Source organism: Pygocentrus nattereri, chromosome 24 (assembly GCF_015220715.1).
Source record: "Pygocentrus nattereri isolate fPygNat1 chromosome 24, fPygNat1.pri, whole genome shotgun sequence".
Taxonomy (NCBI): Eukaryota; Metazoa; Chordata; class Actinopteri; order Characiformes; family Serrasalmidae; genus Pygocentrus; species Pygocentrus nattereri.
This window is the reverse complement of record NC_051234.1, coordinates 14,824,630-14,840,705: the sequence shown is the minus strand read 5'-3', so window position 1 is coordinate 14,840,705 and position 16,076 is coordinate 14,824,630. Positions and strand designations below refer to the sequence as shown.

The 16,076-nt window shown below is 40.7% G+C and overlaps 1 protein-coding gene across 9 annotated transcripts in view; it reads left to right on the top strand.

Moving 5' to 3' along the window:
• The window catches only part of LOC108442230 (vacuolar protein sorting-associated protein 13B), a 401,016-nt gene that overhangs the window by 78,571 nt on the left and 306,369 nt on the right, over positions 1-16,076 (top strand). For all 9 annotated transcript variants that reach the window (XR_005129589.1, XM_037534077.1, XM_037534078.1 and 6 more), the window contains exon 19: positions 5,154-5,333. Coding sequence is in view for 8 of the 9 variants with exons in the window: in XM_037534077.1 (XP_037389974.1) it covers positions 5,154-5,333 (180 nt within the window). In the remaining variant the exon portion in view is untranslated. The remainder of the gene's footprint in view (positions 1-5,153; positions 5,334-16,076) is intronic.

Genomic DNA, 16,076 nt, shown 5'->3' with positions numbered 1-16,076 from the left:
TGTCCCTGGGGAGCATCCCTGAAATGCTCAGTCGTTCATAAGAAAGCATGGGGTGAGGTTCACCACTTTGTGAACAACTGCGTGATCAAATAGTCCAACAGTTTAAGAACGACGTTTCTCAACATGCAATTGCAAGGAATTTAGAGATTTCATCATATACAGTCCATAATATCATCAAAAGGTTCAGAGAATCTGGAGAAAGCTCTGCAAGTAAGTGGCAAGGCAGAAAACCAACATTGAATGCCCGTGACCTTCGATACCTTAGTTAGATACCTTACCTTAATAACCCACATCATTCTGCAACGGATATTACCACTTGGGCTCAGGAACACTTCAGAAAACCATTGTCAGTGAGTTCTGACATTGTCTGACATTGTCAATCCGTTGCAGTGGGTTCATCGCTCCATCTACAAGTGCAAGTCAAAACTGCCATGCAAAGCGAAAGCCATATATCAACAACACCCAGAAACGCCGCCAGCTTCTCTGGGCCCGAGCTCATCTGAGATGGACTGATGCAAAGTGGAAAAGTGTCCTGTGGTCTGACGAGTCCACATTTCAAATTGTTTTCGGAAATCATGGATGTCGTGTCCTCCGGGCCAAAGAGGAAAAGGACTGTCCGGATTATTATCAGCGCAAAGTTCAAAATCCAGGATCTCTGATGGTATGGGGGTGTATTAGTGCCCATGGCATGGGTAACTTGCACATCTGTGAAGACACCATTAATGCTAAAAGGTAGATACAGATTTTGTAGCAACATATGCTGCCATACAAGCAACGTCCTTGCTTATTTCAGCAGGACAATGCCAACCCACATTCTGCACGTGTTACAACAGCGTGGTTTCGTAGTTAAAGAGTGCGGGTACTAGACTGGCCTTCCTGCAGTCCAGACCTGTCTCTCATTGAAAATGTGTGGCGCATTATGAAGCGGCAAATATGACAACGGAGACCCCGGACTGGTGAACAACTGAAGTTTTACATCAAGCAAGAATGGGAAAGAATTCCACCTACAAAGCTTCAACAATTGGTGTCTTCAGTTCCCAAACGCTTGTTGAGTGTTGTTAAAAGGAAAGGTGATGTAACACAGTGGTAAACATGCCCCTGTCCCAACTTCTTTGGAACGCGTTGCAGGCATCAAATTCAAAATGAGTGAGAATTTGCAAAACACAAAGTTTATCCATTTGAACATTAAATATCTTGTCTTTGTAGTGTATTCAATTGAACGTAAGCTGAAAAGGATTTGCAAATCATTGTATTCTGCTTTTATTTATGTTTTACACAATGTTCCAACTTCATTGGAATTGGGGTTGTATTTGGCCCTGTTGTATATCAATACTTTTTTAAACCCAAAATATCACAGTATATGCATATAATTCAATGAGATTTGCTTGAAAAAGAGGCCCTGAATATTCTGTAATAACTCTCGCTAGGACGAAACCAGCCATTAGGGGTGTACTTTGTGTACTTCTGGTGCCGGTCCCAAGCCCGGATAAATGGTGAGGGTTGCGTCAGGAAGGGCATCCGGCATAAAACTTGTGCCAAAACTATCATGCGGATCAAAGATATGATTGCCATACCGGATCAGTCGAGGCCCGGGTTAACAACGGCCGCCTCCAGTGCTGTTGACCAGCAGGGTGCCGGTGGAAATTGGACTACTGTAGGTCGAAGACCATCAAAGAGGAGAGGAGTAAGGCGTGTTAGAAGGCAGCGAGAGAGAAGGAAAGGCAGGAGTGTGGAGGCTAGAGTAGGGACTCTGAACATAGGGACAATGACTGGTAAAGGCAGAGAGCTTGCAGACATGATGGAGAGAAGGAAGGTAGATATTCTGTGTGTCCAGGAGACCAGATGGAAAGGAAGTAAGGCCAAGAACATTGGAGGTGGATTCAAACTGTTCTATCATGGTGTAGAGAGGAAGAGAAATGGAGTAGGGACAATCCTAAAGGAACAGCTTGTAAAAAGTGTTCTGGATGTAAAGAAAGTGTGAGACAGGATCATGAGCCTGAAGTTGGAGGTTGATGGTGTAATTTTGAATGTGGTCAGTTCATATGCACCACAGGTTGGTTGTCAGTTCCTCTTTCTCCTCTACTTTTGGAGTAAGATGGATGAAGTGGTAGATGGTGTCCCTAGAGAGGAGAGATTAGTGATTGGTGCAGACTTCAATGGACACGTTGGTGAAGGGAACAGAGGGGATGAAGAGGTGCTGGGTATGTATGGTGTGAAAGACAGAAATGCGGAAGGTCAGATGGTTGTAGATTTTGCAAAGAAAATGGAAATGGCTGCGGTGAACACGTATTTTCAGAAGAGGGAAGAACATAGGGTGACATACAAGAGTGGAGGGAGGTGCACACAGGTGGATTATATCCTTAGCAGGAGATGACACCTAAAGGAGATTGGAGATTGTAAAGTGGTACCAGGGGAAAGTGTAGCAAGGCAACATAGGGTGGTTGTCTGTAGAATGAGATTAGAAACAAAGATGAGGAAGAGAGTGAAGACCGAGCCAAAGATTAGATGGTGGAAGCTGAAGGAGGAGGATGGTTGCAGGCAGTTCAGGGAAAAATTGCAACAGGACCTTTGGGGCAGTGAGGAGCTACCTGAGGACTGGGAAACTACAGCTAAGGTGGTGATAGAAACTGGCAAAAATGTGTTGGGTGTTTTGTCTGGTCAGAGAAAAGAAGACCAGGAAAGTTGGTGGTGGAATGAGGAAGTCCAGGAGAGTATTCAGAAGTAGAAGTTAGAGTAGATGGAAGGAGTACTTCGAGGAACTAATGAATGAGGAAAACGAGAGAGAGAGGAGGACAACGAGGGGAGAGATAGTGAATCAGGAAGTGCAGAGAATTAGTAAAGTGGAAGTGAGGGCAGCTTTAAAAAGGATGAAGAATGGAAAGGTAGTTGGTCCAGATGACATACTTGTGGCGGTATGGAGATGTTTAGGAGAGAAGGCAGTGGACTTTTTAACCAGATTGTTTAACAAAATCCTGGAGAGTGAGAGGATGCCTGATGAGTGGAGAAGCAGTGTATTGGTCCCCATTTTTAAGAACAAGGGTGATGTGCAGAGCTGCAGTAACTACAGAGGTATGAAGTTGATTAGCCACACCATGAAGGTATGGGAAAGAGTTGTTGAAGCAAGGCTAAGGCGAGAGGTTCAGATCAGTGAGCAGCAGTTTGGTTTCATGCCCAGAAAGAGTACCACAGATGCAATTTTTGCGTTGAGAGTGTTGGTAGAGAAGGTCAGAAGGAGCTACATTGTGTCTTTGTGGATCTAGAGAAGGCATATAATAGGGTGCCAAGAGAGGAACTGTGGTACTGTATGAGGAAGTCAGGTGTAGCTGAAAAATATGTTAGGGCGGTGCAGGACAAGTATGAGGATAGTGAGACAGTGGTGAGGTGTGCAGTTGGAGTGACAAATGGTTTCAAGGTGAAGGTAGGGTTACATCAGGGATCAGCTTTGAGCCCCTTCTTGTTTGCAATGGTGATGGAAAGGTTGACAGATGAGGTCAGACAGGAGGCTCCATGGACCATGATGTTTGCAGATGACATTGTAATCTGTGGTGAGAGTAGAGAGCAGGTGGAAGAGAATCTGGAGAGGTGGAGATTTGCACTGGAGAGGAGAGGAATGAAGGTCAGTAGAGATAAGACGCAATACATGTGTGTGAATGAGAGGGGGCAGGTGGAAAGGTAAGATGCAAAGAGTAGAGGTCGTAAAGGTGGATGACTTCAAATATCTTGGGTCAACCATCCAGAGCAATGGACAGTGCAAAAAAGAGGTGAGGAAGAGGGTGCAGGCAGGATGGAGTGGGTGGAGACAGATGTCAGGGCTGATGTGTGACAGAAGGATAGCAGCAAGAGTGAAAGGGAAGGTTTACAAGACAGTAGTGCGTCCTGCTATGATGTATGGTTTGGAGACTGTGGCTCTGTCTAAAAGACAGGAGGCTGAGCTGGAGGTGGCGGAGATGAAGATGCTGAGATTTTCGTTGGGAGTGACAAGGCTGGACAAGATTAGAAATGAGCAGATCAGAGGGACAGTGAAGGTGGAGCAGTTTGGAGATAAAGCCAGAGAGGCCAGGTTGAGATGGTTTGGACATGTGTTGAGGAGGAATAGTGGATAAATTGGGCAAAGAATGTTGGAGATGGAGCTGCAGGTAGAAGGAGAAGAGGTAGACCTCAGAGAAGGTTTATGGATGTAGTGAAGGTGGACATGGAGATGGTTGGTGTGAAAGTAGAGGAGGCAATGAATAGGGCAAGATGGAGGCAGACGATCCGCTGTGGGGACCCCTAAAGGGAGCAGCCGAAAGAAGAAGAAGAAGAACTCTCCCTAGGACGAAGCCATCTGAGCGAAACAACATGCATTGTGCTTCTCAATATGTGGAGCTTCGAACAAGCTGGGATGCCCCTGCCTCGGAGCAGTGAGGTAGGCGCCTAACAGCTGTTGCAATGTTTAACCTCCGTTTGCAACTTCCGGGTGCATACCCTGTACTACTTCGTGTATCTGGCATACAATGGAGATCACTTCGAGCATCTTATGTAATGCAATCGATTACACATACGTCAAGGTATGTAGCGTATTTTTTGGTTCCGATTGCTTCATCCTAAAGGGAGTTACAATACAATATTCAGGGCCTCTTTCGAGTGAATCTCTCTGTACATGCAGTGCACTATTCTATTATTAACATGTAACATATAAAAAGACATGTAGGCTCACTGTCTATTTTGAAGAGCAAATTAAAATGCCTCTAAAATGTAAGCTTCTCCGCAATCCATCATTCCATATCAAATCACTTCAAATGACTGTTTACATCTCAAAAATTAAATTATGCAGTAACTTTCAAAAGTCTGCAGAATTACCCTTTAACATTGTACTATGATGTGTGTCAGAAGCCAGAAGTCAGAAGTGACATGGCATGGGTAAATCAGACTTCTTTCTTGTTAAATAAACTTTAGCGTAGAGGTATGGATTTTGCTTTGTGGCATATAGATTCAGAACCACTGGCCTACGTGACTTGTAAGCATTAAGAGTGCCAGTGTGTATATTAAGTGCATTGTGTACCGTTTGGGTTGTTTTCAGTGAATGTGTGTTGTGTTGTATATGTTAAGTGTGTTATGTACAAAGTATGCATGTTATGTTTTGCATGTTATTATCTGCATGTTTTGTGCTGCAGGTATATGTGAGGAGCAGAGGGAACAGCTGGTGGTCGTGCTGCAAGGCCCGTCTGACACCCAGGAGCTGTACAGCAGGCAGTGGTTGAATGAGAGCCGCCGACCACAGTCTCTGCTCGCACCAGACCTGCTTACCTTCTCCCTGCAGATCCCACAGCCTATTGGAGACTGCCGCAACTCTGGTGAGTACAAACTCTCCTTCTCTTTTGTTCCAGTTTTGCTCTCCGTCTCTCTCTCACTTTTTGATTATGATGTCGAAGAGACATCATAGACAGAGACATTGAGGACAACCACCGGCTACTCTATTTCATTGTAGCTGCTGTAACCATAGAAAGAAAAAAAAACAGCTTTAAACAGAGCATACAATTGCTGACTTCACATTTAATTGCCTAGTTACCACACCAACTGACAGAATATTGTGGCAGGCAAAGGTTAACCTGAGTGCCACCTTTTGTACTACTAGGAATAGATGTTTAAAGGAAATAGTTGAAGACTGAAATATTTTTGATATTTGCTCCTGCAGCATTCAAGCTTATTTTTTTATTACCGCTGTCAAATAGCTGGGTAAGTAGTAGCCTACAATAGAAACAAGCGCAATTTGTTTAAGTTCCTATAAACTGCTAGAACTTGTGAGCATGATGTTGCTATTTTTACATGATGGCGCTGAACAATAAAGCATGGTTCCTTGCCTCATATCTGGAAACAAAAATGTTAGTTATGGGACAGATGCAGCTGTGTAAATGTTGCCGTGGTAACTGAAAATTTGTGATGTTCAAAAGGAGAGCTTTCACAGTGATTTATATTTATTTATTGTGATTGTTGCATCCCTCTTCTCACCCTCTTTTTTTCTTTTCCATCTTCTTCTACACCCGTCCTCATATCAGTTGTACAAACAAAACAGGCTCTTGGTTGGTGGTTAGAAGAAATTTTAATAATTTTAATGAGCAAGCTTTCCTTTCTGACTTAGCAATGAGTGAAATCCACCTTACACTAGAAATCTCAGATGTTGATGGGGCACTAAACCACTTCAGTAAAACTTTTCTTAACAGTGGTAAATAAACATGCCCCATTAAAAAAAATCAAGAATAAGAGACAGATCAAGACCCTGGTTTACAGGTGAAGTTTCCTCATTGTTTAAGGCTAGAAATAAAGCTTGGTCAACTGCTAGATGCTCAGGGGAGAGAGACCATTGGCTTACCTTTAGACAGCTGAGAAATAAATGTACCTCTGCTGTTGGAAAAGCTAAATCAGAATATTACATTAGCTTAATCACCAGCACTAGAAACTTAAAACTTCTGGAAAATAGTAAATTCCCTTAAAAACAATTCCCCTTTTACAACAAACGTTTTAGTTGACGATCAGCTGATTTCTGCCCAGAAGGAAATATGTCAAGCTTTTAACTCACATTTTGCTGCAGCTGGCTACATCTTTGATAGATATAGCACAAACCTATTGAATAACACTGATCTCAACTCTACCGTTTCTAATACACATGGTCTCTTCTCACTTCAGCCATTTTCTCCATATTTTTTTTCCATTTTTTGTTTTAGTTCTCCTTAGTTCTTTACTTTTTTACTTATTTATTTTCTCTCATTTTATTTGTAATAGTTTTATCATTACTTTTTAATATGTATTATTGTATTAATACCTTACTAATCTCTTCTTTTGATCTTAATTTTTTATCATTTAAACCTCGTTTTATTTTTATCTATTTTTATCTTTTATTCACTGTTATTTTTAATTTTTAAAGTTTTTGGACCTAGAAATAGAAACTCTGTTTTGAGTTGAGTAGGAGGAAGTTACTTGACATCCAATCTTATGTCTTTTACACAGTCCTGATTCTTATTAAGTAGAAGTTTAATATCTGCTTGTTAAATACAATTGCATGCCATCAGTGTAACAGTAGAAATTCATGCTGTGTTTACTGATAATGGTTTCCAATGATTGCGTATATAAGAGTTCCTTAAACAGAGCCTTATGGAACACCATACTTTTGTAAGAATAGATGATTCATCAGTTACAATCGCAAAATGATAGTGATCAGTCAGGTAAGGTCTGAACCCAGGAAAGAGCTATTTCATTTACTCCTACAAGGATTTCTAGTAAGATAGAGTGGTCTGCTGCACTAAGATCAAGAAGAACCCGTAGAGATGCATTTCCTTGGTCAGAGTACAATAAAAGACCTAAATACAGACAAAAATTTTTCATGTATGTGATTCCTATGCCCATAGGAACATAGTTGTTATGCCACAGTGTTTCCAAAATCTTTGATAGAAAGGGAAGCTTTGAGATATGTGTGTAGTTTTATAGCTCGCAGGAGTCAAGATTAGGTGTCTTAATCAGAGGTCCAAATACTGCTGGTTTAAGAGGTTTTGCTATATAGCCAAGGCTAAGAAAAGATTTTATTATTGACAGAAGAGGCTTCATCATTTCTGGCAAAAATTCTTTGAGTAAAGTTGCTTGTTGTTTGTCGAAGTAAGGTAAACGATTCTTGCCTCCCTGCAGTAATTACAGTGTACACAAGATCTGGATTGGCTTTGTAGGGCAGCGTTTGATTGTTTAAATTTTATTATTGAAGAAATTAGTAAAATAAAAAAACTGGTAAAGCATTGTCACTACCAAAGCATGGAATAGCACTGTCTTCTTGTATCTGTTAGAGGCTTTATTACTTATATTTTCACTGTACGTCATTTCTTTATTCATTATAATGTGATATTAGCATTTGTTTCCTGCCCACATAGTGCGTGCTAGTCTTTGTGAGAGACCCAGCAGAGGTCATGACCTTTCACCTAACACTGAAGAGCTTCCTATAACTCTGTTATGAACCCTGCTCCCATGAGCCTAGCGAAAGCACAGAGTTTGTAATGGTAACATTTGGGAAGAGCTTCAGCACTTGGCAGGAAGATCAAATACGTATAGTCGTATAGTTCCCTTGTGGCTGTGCTGCCTCTGTGCGCTCAGAGCAGCATGTGGGTCACGATTACAGAAAGAGAAAAAATACACATATATTCTATGTATGTATCGATAATAACAAGCCTATTCCTGTTGTTTCAGTAAGACATAAATATATAAATTCAAAAACATTTTTTGAATTTGAAGTTTTATTCACATTTTACTTGGGGATTAATTTTACAGTTCAAATATCATCCTCTAAACAGCAGGATCTGCCAGAGGCCTAGATTAACTTTCAGAAGCATCCCTGATGCCCTGGTCTTTACTGTAAGAGCAAGACAGTATCAAGCTTGAAATGAAAAGCTGAACCTCCATTACCTCTGCTCTGTTCATTGGGTTTATTCTCCGATATATGCAGCTGTACAGAGAATATTTAAGTTTATTACCTAGTTTGTCAATTTTGCATTATAAAAGCACTTAGTGTTTGGGCTGTCCTGTAATATTTCTGAGTGTTCTTCACATATTTTTTAAACCTTATTATAATCTTTTTCATAATCTCATGCATAACTCTAGCCATGTCATCTGCTTGGAGTGGGAGAGTCCCAAAGAAGCCAGATGAATTTGGAATCCCTCTTGTCCTATCTCTCTCTCTCTCTCTCTCTCTCTCTCTCTCTCTCTCTCTCTCTCTCTCTCTCTCTCTCTCTCCCTTGCTCGATCGCTCGCTCTCACTCTCTCTCGCTTGCTCGCTCTCTTTCTCTCACAGTCTCTCGCTCTCACTCGACATTCTTTTGAACACAGCCCCGAAGTGCTATTCAAATTGTTAAGTTTAATTACCTTGAAATGACATTTAAATAATTCCCAGGCTGCTTCAATGCTTCTTACCACGTGTTCTAATCTCTTGCTCACAAAGTCTCTTAACGAAAATGGGCTGCCTTTGAATTCCGCCACCTCCATCTGGTTTGGATCTAATTGTTTACCAGTGAATTAAAAAGAAATTCCAATTTACTTAGAAAATGGGAGTTGTGCACTCCCCAAACTCCTGTAGACCCAGACCAATCTGTTTGGCTTTAACGAGCTAGAGGTTGGAACACACTAATAAATTAAACACAATTAAAGGAGCTGAATTTATCACAGAAAGATTTAAGAAGCACATCTTTGAAAAGTCTCTTTTATGGACACCAGGGCAGATGGTAATTTCATACTCACTGTTAACCCTTTACTATGCAACATAGTCTCATATTTCTTCTGATCCCATAGTCACTGTAGAAGGCTCACCATCATAAATTTTTTTTTCCCTGTTGGAGGAACATTTTAACTGCAGTTGATCGTGGAGTACGAATGAAATGTCTGCGCTTGTGTGCTGTTTTCTGACATAATAAGTAATGGTGATTTGATGTGATCAGTGGATGCAAAGAAGCAGGAATTTTTTTTGTGTTACCCATACGTACTACTAATATGTCTTATTTAGGTAAAACCACACCATTTCTTGATGGAGCAAATCATTTGAACAATCAACATTGTTGAAGGAATTTTTATTTTTTTTTTTTTAGTTTCGTAACTTGTAAAATCTTCTTCATTAACAATAACATGCTGCTCATGAGCTGATCAGTTCTGTGGCATAGTTAAGTTATTTTAATGCATTTGTCTGTACAACACCATTTGTGTATGAATATTTTTGAAGGCTAGCACAGGTTTCCTCCAAGAAACCAACTCCCCCTATGAAACCAACCACTGCTTCTTTTCGAATTGCTGCTCACGCAATGTCACGGGACAGCCGAACGCACTCAGAGGAAAGCGCCAACCGCCAAATCTGTTGCGGATGGCTGTAGCATCACCAGGGAACGAACTCACAATCTCCTGATGATAGGGCCAATGCTTAGACAGTTGCGCCACTTGGGAGCCCTACCATGGATTTTTAATGTAATTGTGGTCAGGATTCTGACTTTTCTTACATAATCCTATATTTTCGTGTTGTTAGAGCCATCTAAGGCTTCTGGCAACAAAGCAGCTTCACTTTATAGTAAGGCTTTTGCCTTCAGCACTGTTGTTCAGGGGTTTTCCTGTGGTAGACTGAGCAGACACATGATCACCTGAAGCAGACCCATTGTTGTCCCTCTAGGGTTTCTTGTAATGTTTGAAGTTTATAATGTGGCCTCTTGCACTTAAAAAAAATGTATTAAGGCAGAATAGCAGTGATTTTTTTTATTTTTTTATTTTTTTATTTCATAACTTCTTACAATAAAAAAAACTTATTTCCATTTGTTGTGTGTTTTATTTTTATGCATCATTTGAGCATAATTTGGGCACTGTTGTCCTTTGCATTGTCAACGTTCCATGATTGTGCTTCATATAGTGCTAGCTTCCACTTGCAAGAAACATTTGTTGTTGTTATTATTGTTTATTAGTCTGAAGCAGTTTTCCAGGTGCTGACCTGTCAGTCAGCTGTATCATTCAGCGGTGGGGTCTCATGGCCCGTCGCTTCAACCAAGCCAGAAAAAAACACTTCCTGATACTGACAGTGTAACAAGCATGATAGTTACTGAACTGATGCTCAGAGATGTTGCATGAGTGAACAAGTCATACATATGAGACAAATGAGAAATTTGGATGTGAAACATCATTCCGCTCTGTATTTGAGCCAGAGATGCTGCTGTGTGCTTATGTGCTAACACCACAGGTTTATCTGTAAACTGTTCAGCTCTGTCTTTAGCTGTTTTGCACAATACATGTATTTTTCATTTACTTAAGTTGTTAAATATGCTTTTTATTACTAATGGTATAATAGTAAATACTAAATACATACAGTAAGTAATCAAAAATAAGTTTTTTTTTTTAAACATCTAATGAATATGATCCAACTAGTTAATGCCATATATATCTAAGCAAAATGTGTTTTATTTGTGATGCAGAGCATAGCTTTTACCAAAATAAAATATGTAACTATAAATGTAACTATAAATATCAGACCTTATAGATGAGTTAGGTAAGATAGAGTTAGTATAGGAAGGGAAAAGAGAGACAGCTAGAAGAGCAGAGAAAAAGATGGAGATGTGCATGGACACTGCCTGAAGAGTCAAGCGTGGATAGAGTAAACACAGGCAAAAAAGGGCAATTAGTTTAGCTCCGTGTCATGTGATATCTGAGAAGATCTCAGAGTTTGTGTTCCTATGCAGACTGACAATGTCAGTTTGTCACAAAGTGACTTGTCTTTTTCTTGTGAGAGCGCTTACACTAGATGAATAAGCAAAGAGAGGGGGTATAATGAGTTTTGGCTTTGAATAAGAACTCAGACTCCCAGATCTCCTCAGATATCATGTAATGCAAACAGGTCTGATTCAGTGAGTTTAACCTTATTTGTTTGGAGATCTGGGAGTTTGAGTTCTTATTCATGGCCGAAACTCGTAATATGCATTGTACTCTCTCTTTGCCTAATTGTCAAGTAGTAGTGCCCTTACATACAAAGACTAGAAATTCTTGTAACAAACTGACAATAAGTCTGTGATGCTCTCCCTCTTTGAAATGTGTTAAGATTTTAAAAGTTGTGTACTGTATGTCTAGCCTTAGGGTTTGTTAGTGTTAGGTATGAACAGCAGTAATTTTTGGAATGCTAATATACAATGTGAACGGCAGTTGGGATCTCAGCCTCCTCTGTATGAACCTAGAAACTGGCCTGCTCAACCTGCAGGTGTTCTCTGGGCCTTCCCTTAAAGAAGGTGGGGTGTCCCAGGGTGGGCTTTATAATTGTAGAAGAAGAGAGGAGGGGTTAGAGGGAGAGAGCATGAGAGAACATATGCTCCCCCAGGCCCAGCAGCAGCAGCAGCAGCAGCAGCTGTGAGGCAGTGATTTATGCTTTTCTCAGAACTGTTACATTTAATCAAACGTGCAGAGGACTGTGAATGTTAAAGATGTTCCACATAAAGCTGCAGTTTGATCTGTTCACCAGAAACCAGCCAAAGCTGGGATGTCACCAGCAAAGAGCACGTTAATCATCATTTAAACAGATTGAGGAAGATTATGAAAGCAACAAAGAATTAATGTGCATGGACTGTAGAACACTGTGATACTAAACATATTTTACCTCCAAGCATGGACTGTTGGCTCTAGAGGAGGACAGGATGGAGGGGAAAAAAAAACTAAGGTCTGGATATGAGAGAGCAAGACAAGAGGAAAAGTCAGACAGACTTGGAACAAAAGACAGAGAGCAGAAGAGTTTGTGTGTTTGCACTCAGTACTTTGTACTGCCAAGTGGAGTGTTTTGAATAAAAGCGTCAGCAGCACTTCCTTTGAAATGACAGTTTAATTAAATGTCTCTGGTCCTGTCTACCTGAGCTGATGCCCCTGGAGTAGTGCTCAAAACAACACTGGGCTCTTTTGTACTGGATGACGTATTTGTTTATGTACTTACTTTGCCCCTTAACATCCAGAGTTTAGCTTAGTGGCTGTTTTTTGGGCTGTTCAAGAGGTGACTCATCTTGTACTTGTGGACACATGACTGGACCTTCTTGTCTGTGTGTGCTGATGTATATGTTGATGTGGCTGCGTTTATGTATGTGTTTCTGTATGTGAGCTGCTGAGAGATGGGGACTGGATCTGGATATTTGGTCCAGGTGGACTCTTCTAGTGATCTAGAGACTAATGGGAGCAGGTGGAGCAGGAACTCTGGTCCTCTTTGAAGTGCTGCGGGCAGCTAGGGCTCGACACAGCCCCTTTATCCTTAGTGAGACCCCAACAGCCCCCACATTTCCCACTGCCACCCTGACCTGAAACCCTACCTCTGCATTTGTGCACTCTATCACAGGATATGTGTGTGAGTATGGGGTTGTGAAGCTTATGGCTCTACTGGACCTCTCACTTAAAAATTCTCCCAGTTGTTGTACCATCTGTCATGGCTGCCTTTTTATAAGCATTTGCACTCTCAGATTGTGAGCTAAAAAGCCAGCTTTATCTGCAACTATAGCTATTAAAGGTAGTGCTTATTTTTTATTTTTTTGTTTTATTTTTCATCTCATTTCTGTATTTGTTATGTCTGGTCATTGTCTGCTCAAGCATGTTTAGACATCCCCACCCTTGCATTGCTTCATGTGTTTGGCCATTATAACTGTATGTCTCAATGTCTCAGTACACCGGCTCTACCTTTCTCTCAGCCCAAATACGTTCTGTTCAGTGGGCAGGAATTAATGTCAGAAAGCATGCAATGTCTGCACCGACAGTTGTCTGAGCCTGCAGATACAGCTTGTCACTGTTAGCCTTCATCCACTTATGTAAACAACTGTGTGTGGGTGACCTTTTTCTTGGCCTTCAGATCTGGAGGAGCAGTGTAGTGCTTTTTGAAGGTTACAGATGTTTTTCCGACGTCTGCTAATCTCATTTTTTTCAGCCAGACAATATAAGATGAGCGCTTATGATGTGCCACATCCAAGCTTTGTCCCTGCATAAAAATACTCATGTAATTTTTTTTTTTTACATGATTTTTATATTTTTATTGTCTCTAGTGCCAAGAATTAATTGCCTTATTTGTGTCCATGTTTGAAGTTTGCTTAGAAGTTTGGTTAGACGTTTGGTCTTCTTGTACCAAACACTGCAGCTGGGAATGGATTTGTTTCTGTGAAACTAGCGGAAAGAAGGAAAGATTGTAATGGTTTGTCATGACTAATATTAGGCATGTCAGACAACATTTATGAGAGACCAAGGGAATAGTTTGAGTGTTCTATAGTCCAAACAATAGGCCATTAGTTGAATTAGTAAGGTATGTATGCATTGGACTACTTGGAACACTCTCACAGAGCTTAAGGGTAGAGGAGTGTGGGGAAGCTAGGCCAAGCTCAGCCACTACACTGATCACGCGCGTAGCAAGCTTGAGATCAATGTCATCTTGAGTAGCTCACGTTGGTACTTGAGAGTGTGAACAGAGGTCCTTCTGGGTCAGTGCTGGAACTTGTGTAAGGCATAAGCATAGGTAAAGCAGAGAGAATCTGAGGTAATTGCCACTTTCACAGCTCATAGCCTTCAAACGGGGGGAAGACAAGATTATACTACCTTTTAATTATTGTTAATTCACATCACATCTAGGCCATATACTGAAATTCTGCTGATGAGCTTAATTTATGCATCCTCTTAAGGTGAACTGTGGGGTGCAACCCAACTAGGCTTTCATATCTTCTTATCTGCTTTCTTATCTTCAATACTTTTCTGAACAAAACCATGCCCCACGTTTCTCTCTCTCTCTGGCACTCCTGCTCTCTCTGGCCTTCTCTGGCCCTCTTTCTCTTTCTCTCTCTCTCTCTCTCTCTCTCTCTCTCTCTCTCTCTCTCTCTCTCTCTCTCTCTCTCTCTCTTTCTCTCTTTCTTTCTCTCTCTCCCTTTCTCTCTCTCTTTCTCTCTTTCTGTCTCTCTCTCTCTCTCTCTCTCTCTCTCTCTCTCTTTTTCTTTCTCTCTCTCTCTGTCTGTCTGTCTGTCTCTCTCTGGTGAGTAATTTTCCCCCCTGGTATCCAGAGCAAGCCTTTTTTTAAAGCTCTGGGAAAATTAAGTCCCCTCTCTCTCATTGTACAAGGCCCACTGGACTGGCCACTGCACAGCTGGAAAATTTTGATCTTGCTTGTCAGCTACTGGGTGTAATGCTATTCCCAGGGCAAGGGATTAATTTCCCACCGAGGTGCAATTCATTTTTAATGTTTGTCAGATAGACATTCAGTGGAGCCTACAAGAGCTTGAGCTACCTTTGTGAAGAGTTTCCTGACTGTTACCTCATTATTGTGAGTGAGTGTAAATGAAAAATATGGAGCAAAGAAATTTGTGCAACATTTAAGTTTTTTCTCCCACCATATGCCAGCTGTGACTTTTCTTCTTTTTCATTACTCTATAGAAAAAAAAGCTCATGTTGTTTCAGTGCACTTTTCCCTCAGCCTGAAATAAGCATGTGAAGCTGGGTGCTGCTGCTCCATGAGCTGTATGTGTATGCAAAACATCCATAAATAGATGTGTGTGCATGATGACTCCTGAATGTGGCATGTGTGTGTGTGTGTATGTGTGTGTGTGTGTAGCGGAGGGGTGGGGGTAAAATCTCCTTTGCCTTCACTGAGGCAATGAGGCAATGGACTTACCTACCTCATCTAATTGAGTGTTGTCGTTGGATCAAAGGTTGCTGCATACCAGACAGTCAACTCACACCCTTAAATACAATCAGAATGATTTGTCCTGTGAAATCAGTCTCCTAATAATTTGGTGTTTTTATTCTCATCAATCAGATGTTTGTGCTGTCGCAATCACACAAAAATTTTAGTTCCACAGACTTATTAGTCTTCGTTAGTGTTTTAAGTCTCTTTAAACATTATTAGTTTTTGATCATTATTAATACTTTACATTGCTTCAAGTTGTCCTTTGCTATGGCAAAGACATCTTATGCGGGATTTGAACTGAGCACCTTCCTATTAGAAGGGAGACGATTTCATGCATGGTCAACTCAAGAAAAGGCAAGGGCGAAAGAGTAACTGTTGTGTTGCAGCAATTTTTTAAACATTGAACAATTGCAGAAAAAAATTTAAAAGACTTGTATTTGATAAAATGTCATTTGCAGTTTGTCATGAAATAAAGTGGTTTACTTTAATCAAACGTACAGTTTATAGAACGTATCCATGTTTTTGTTGTATAGTGTCTCATGGCCCATTGAGGTCAAACTTTATTAGAGATTGCCTATGTGGATACAGTTTTTGTGTTGATTGGTGAATGCTAAGCCCTCCAAATGCCTGTTGAAAACTTGTTGGCCAAAGGCAGCTATATTTTTCCAATAATTGATTTGTCCTTAATAGGTCACTTATAAAGAAGCCTAAAGTAGTAGAATAAATGTAGAATGAGCCAAGTATTACGTAGAAGCAAGAATTTTGACTCTCTTCAGGAGATATAGACCAAAAATGTAAAATGTTGCTCAGGCCAATGGGGTTCACTTTAGTAGTGGGAGAGATACTACAGCTACCTTGCAAGTTTAGTGTCTTATGGTGTTTTCTCCACTGTCAGTTTTAAGGCAGAAAAAGAATAATA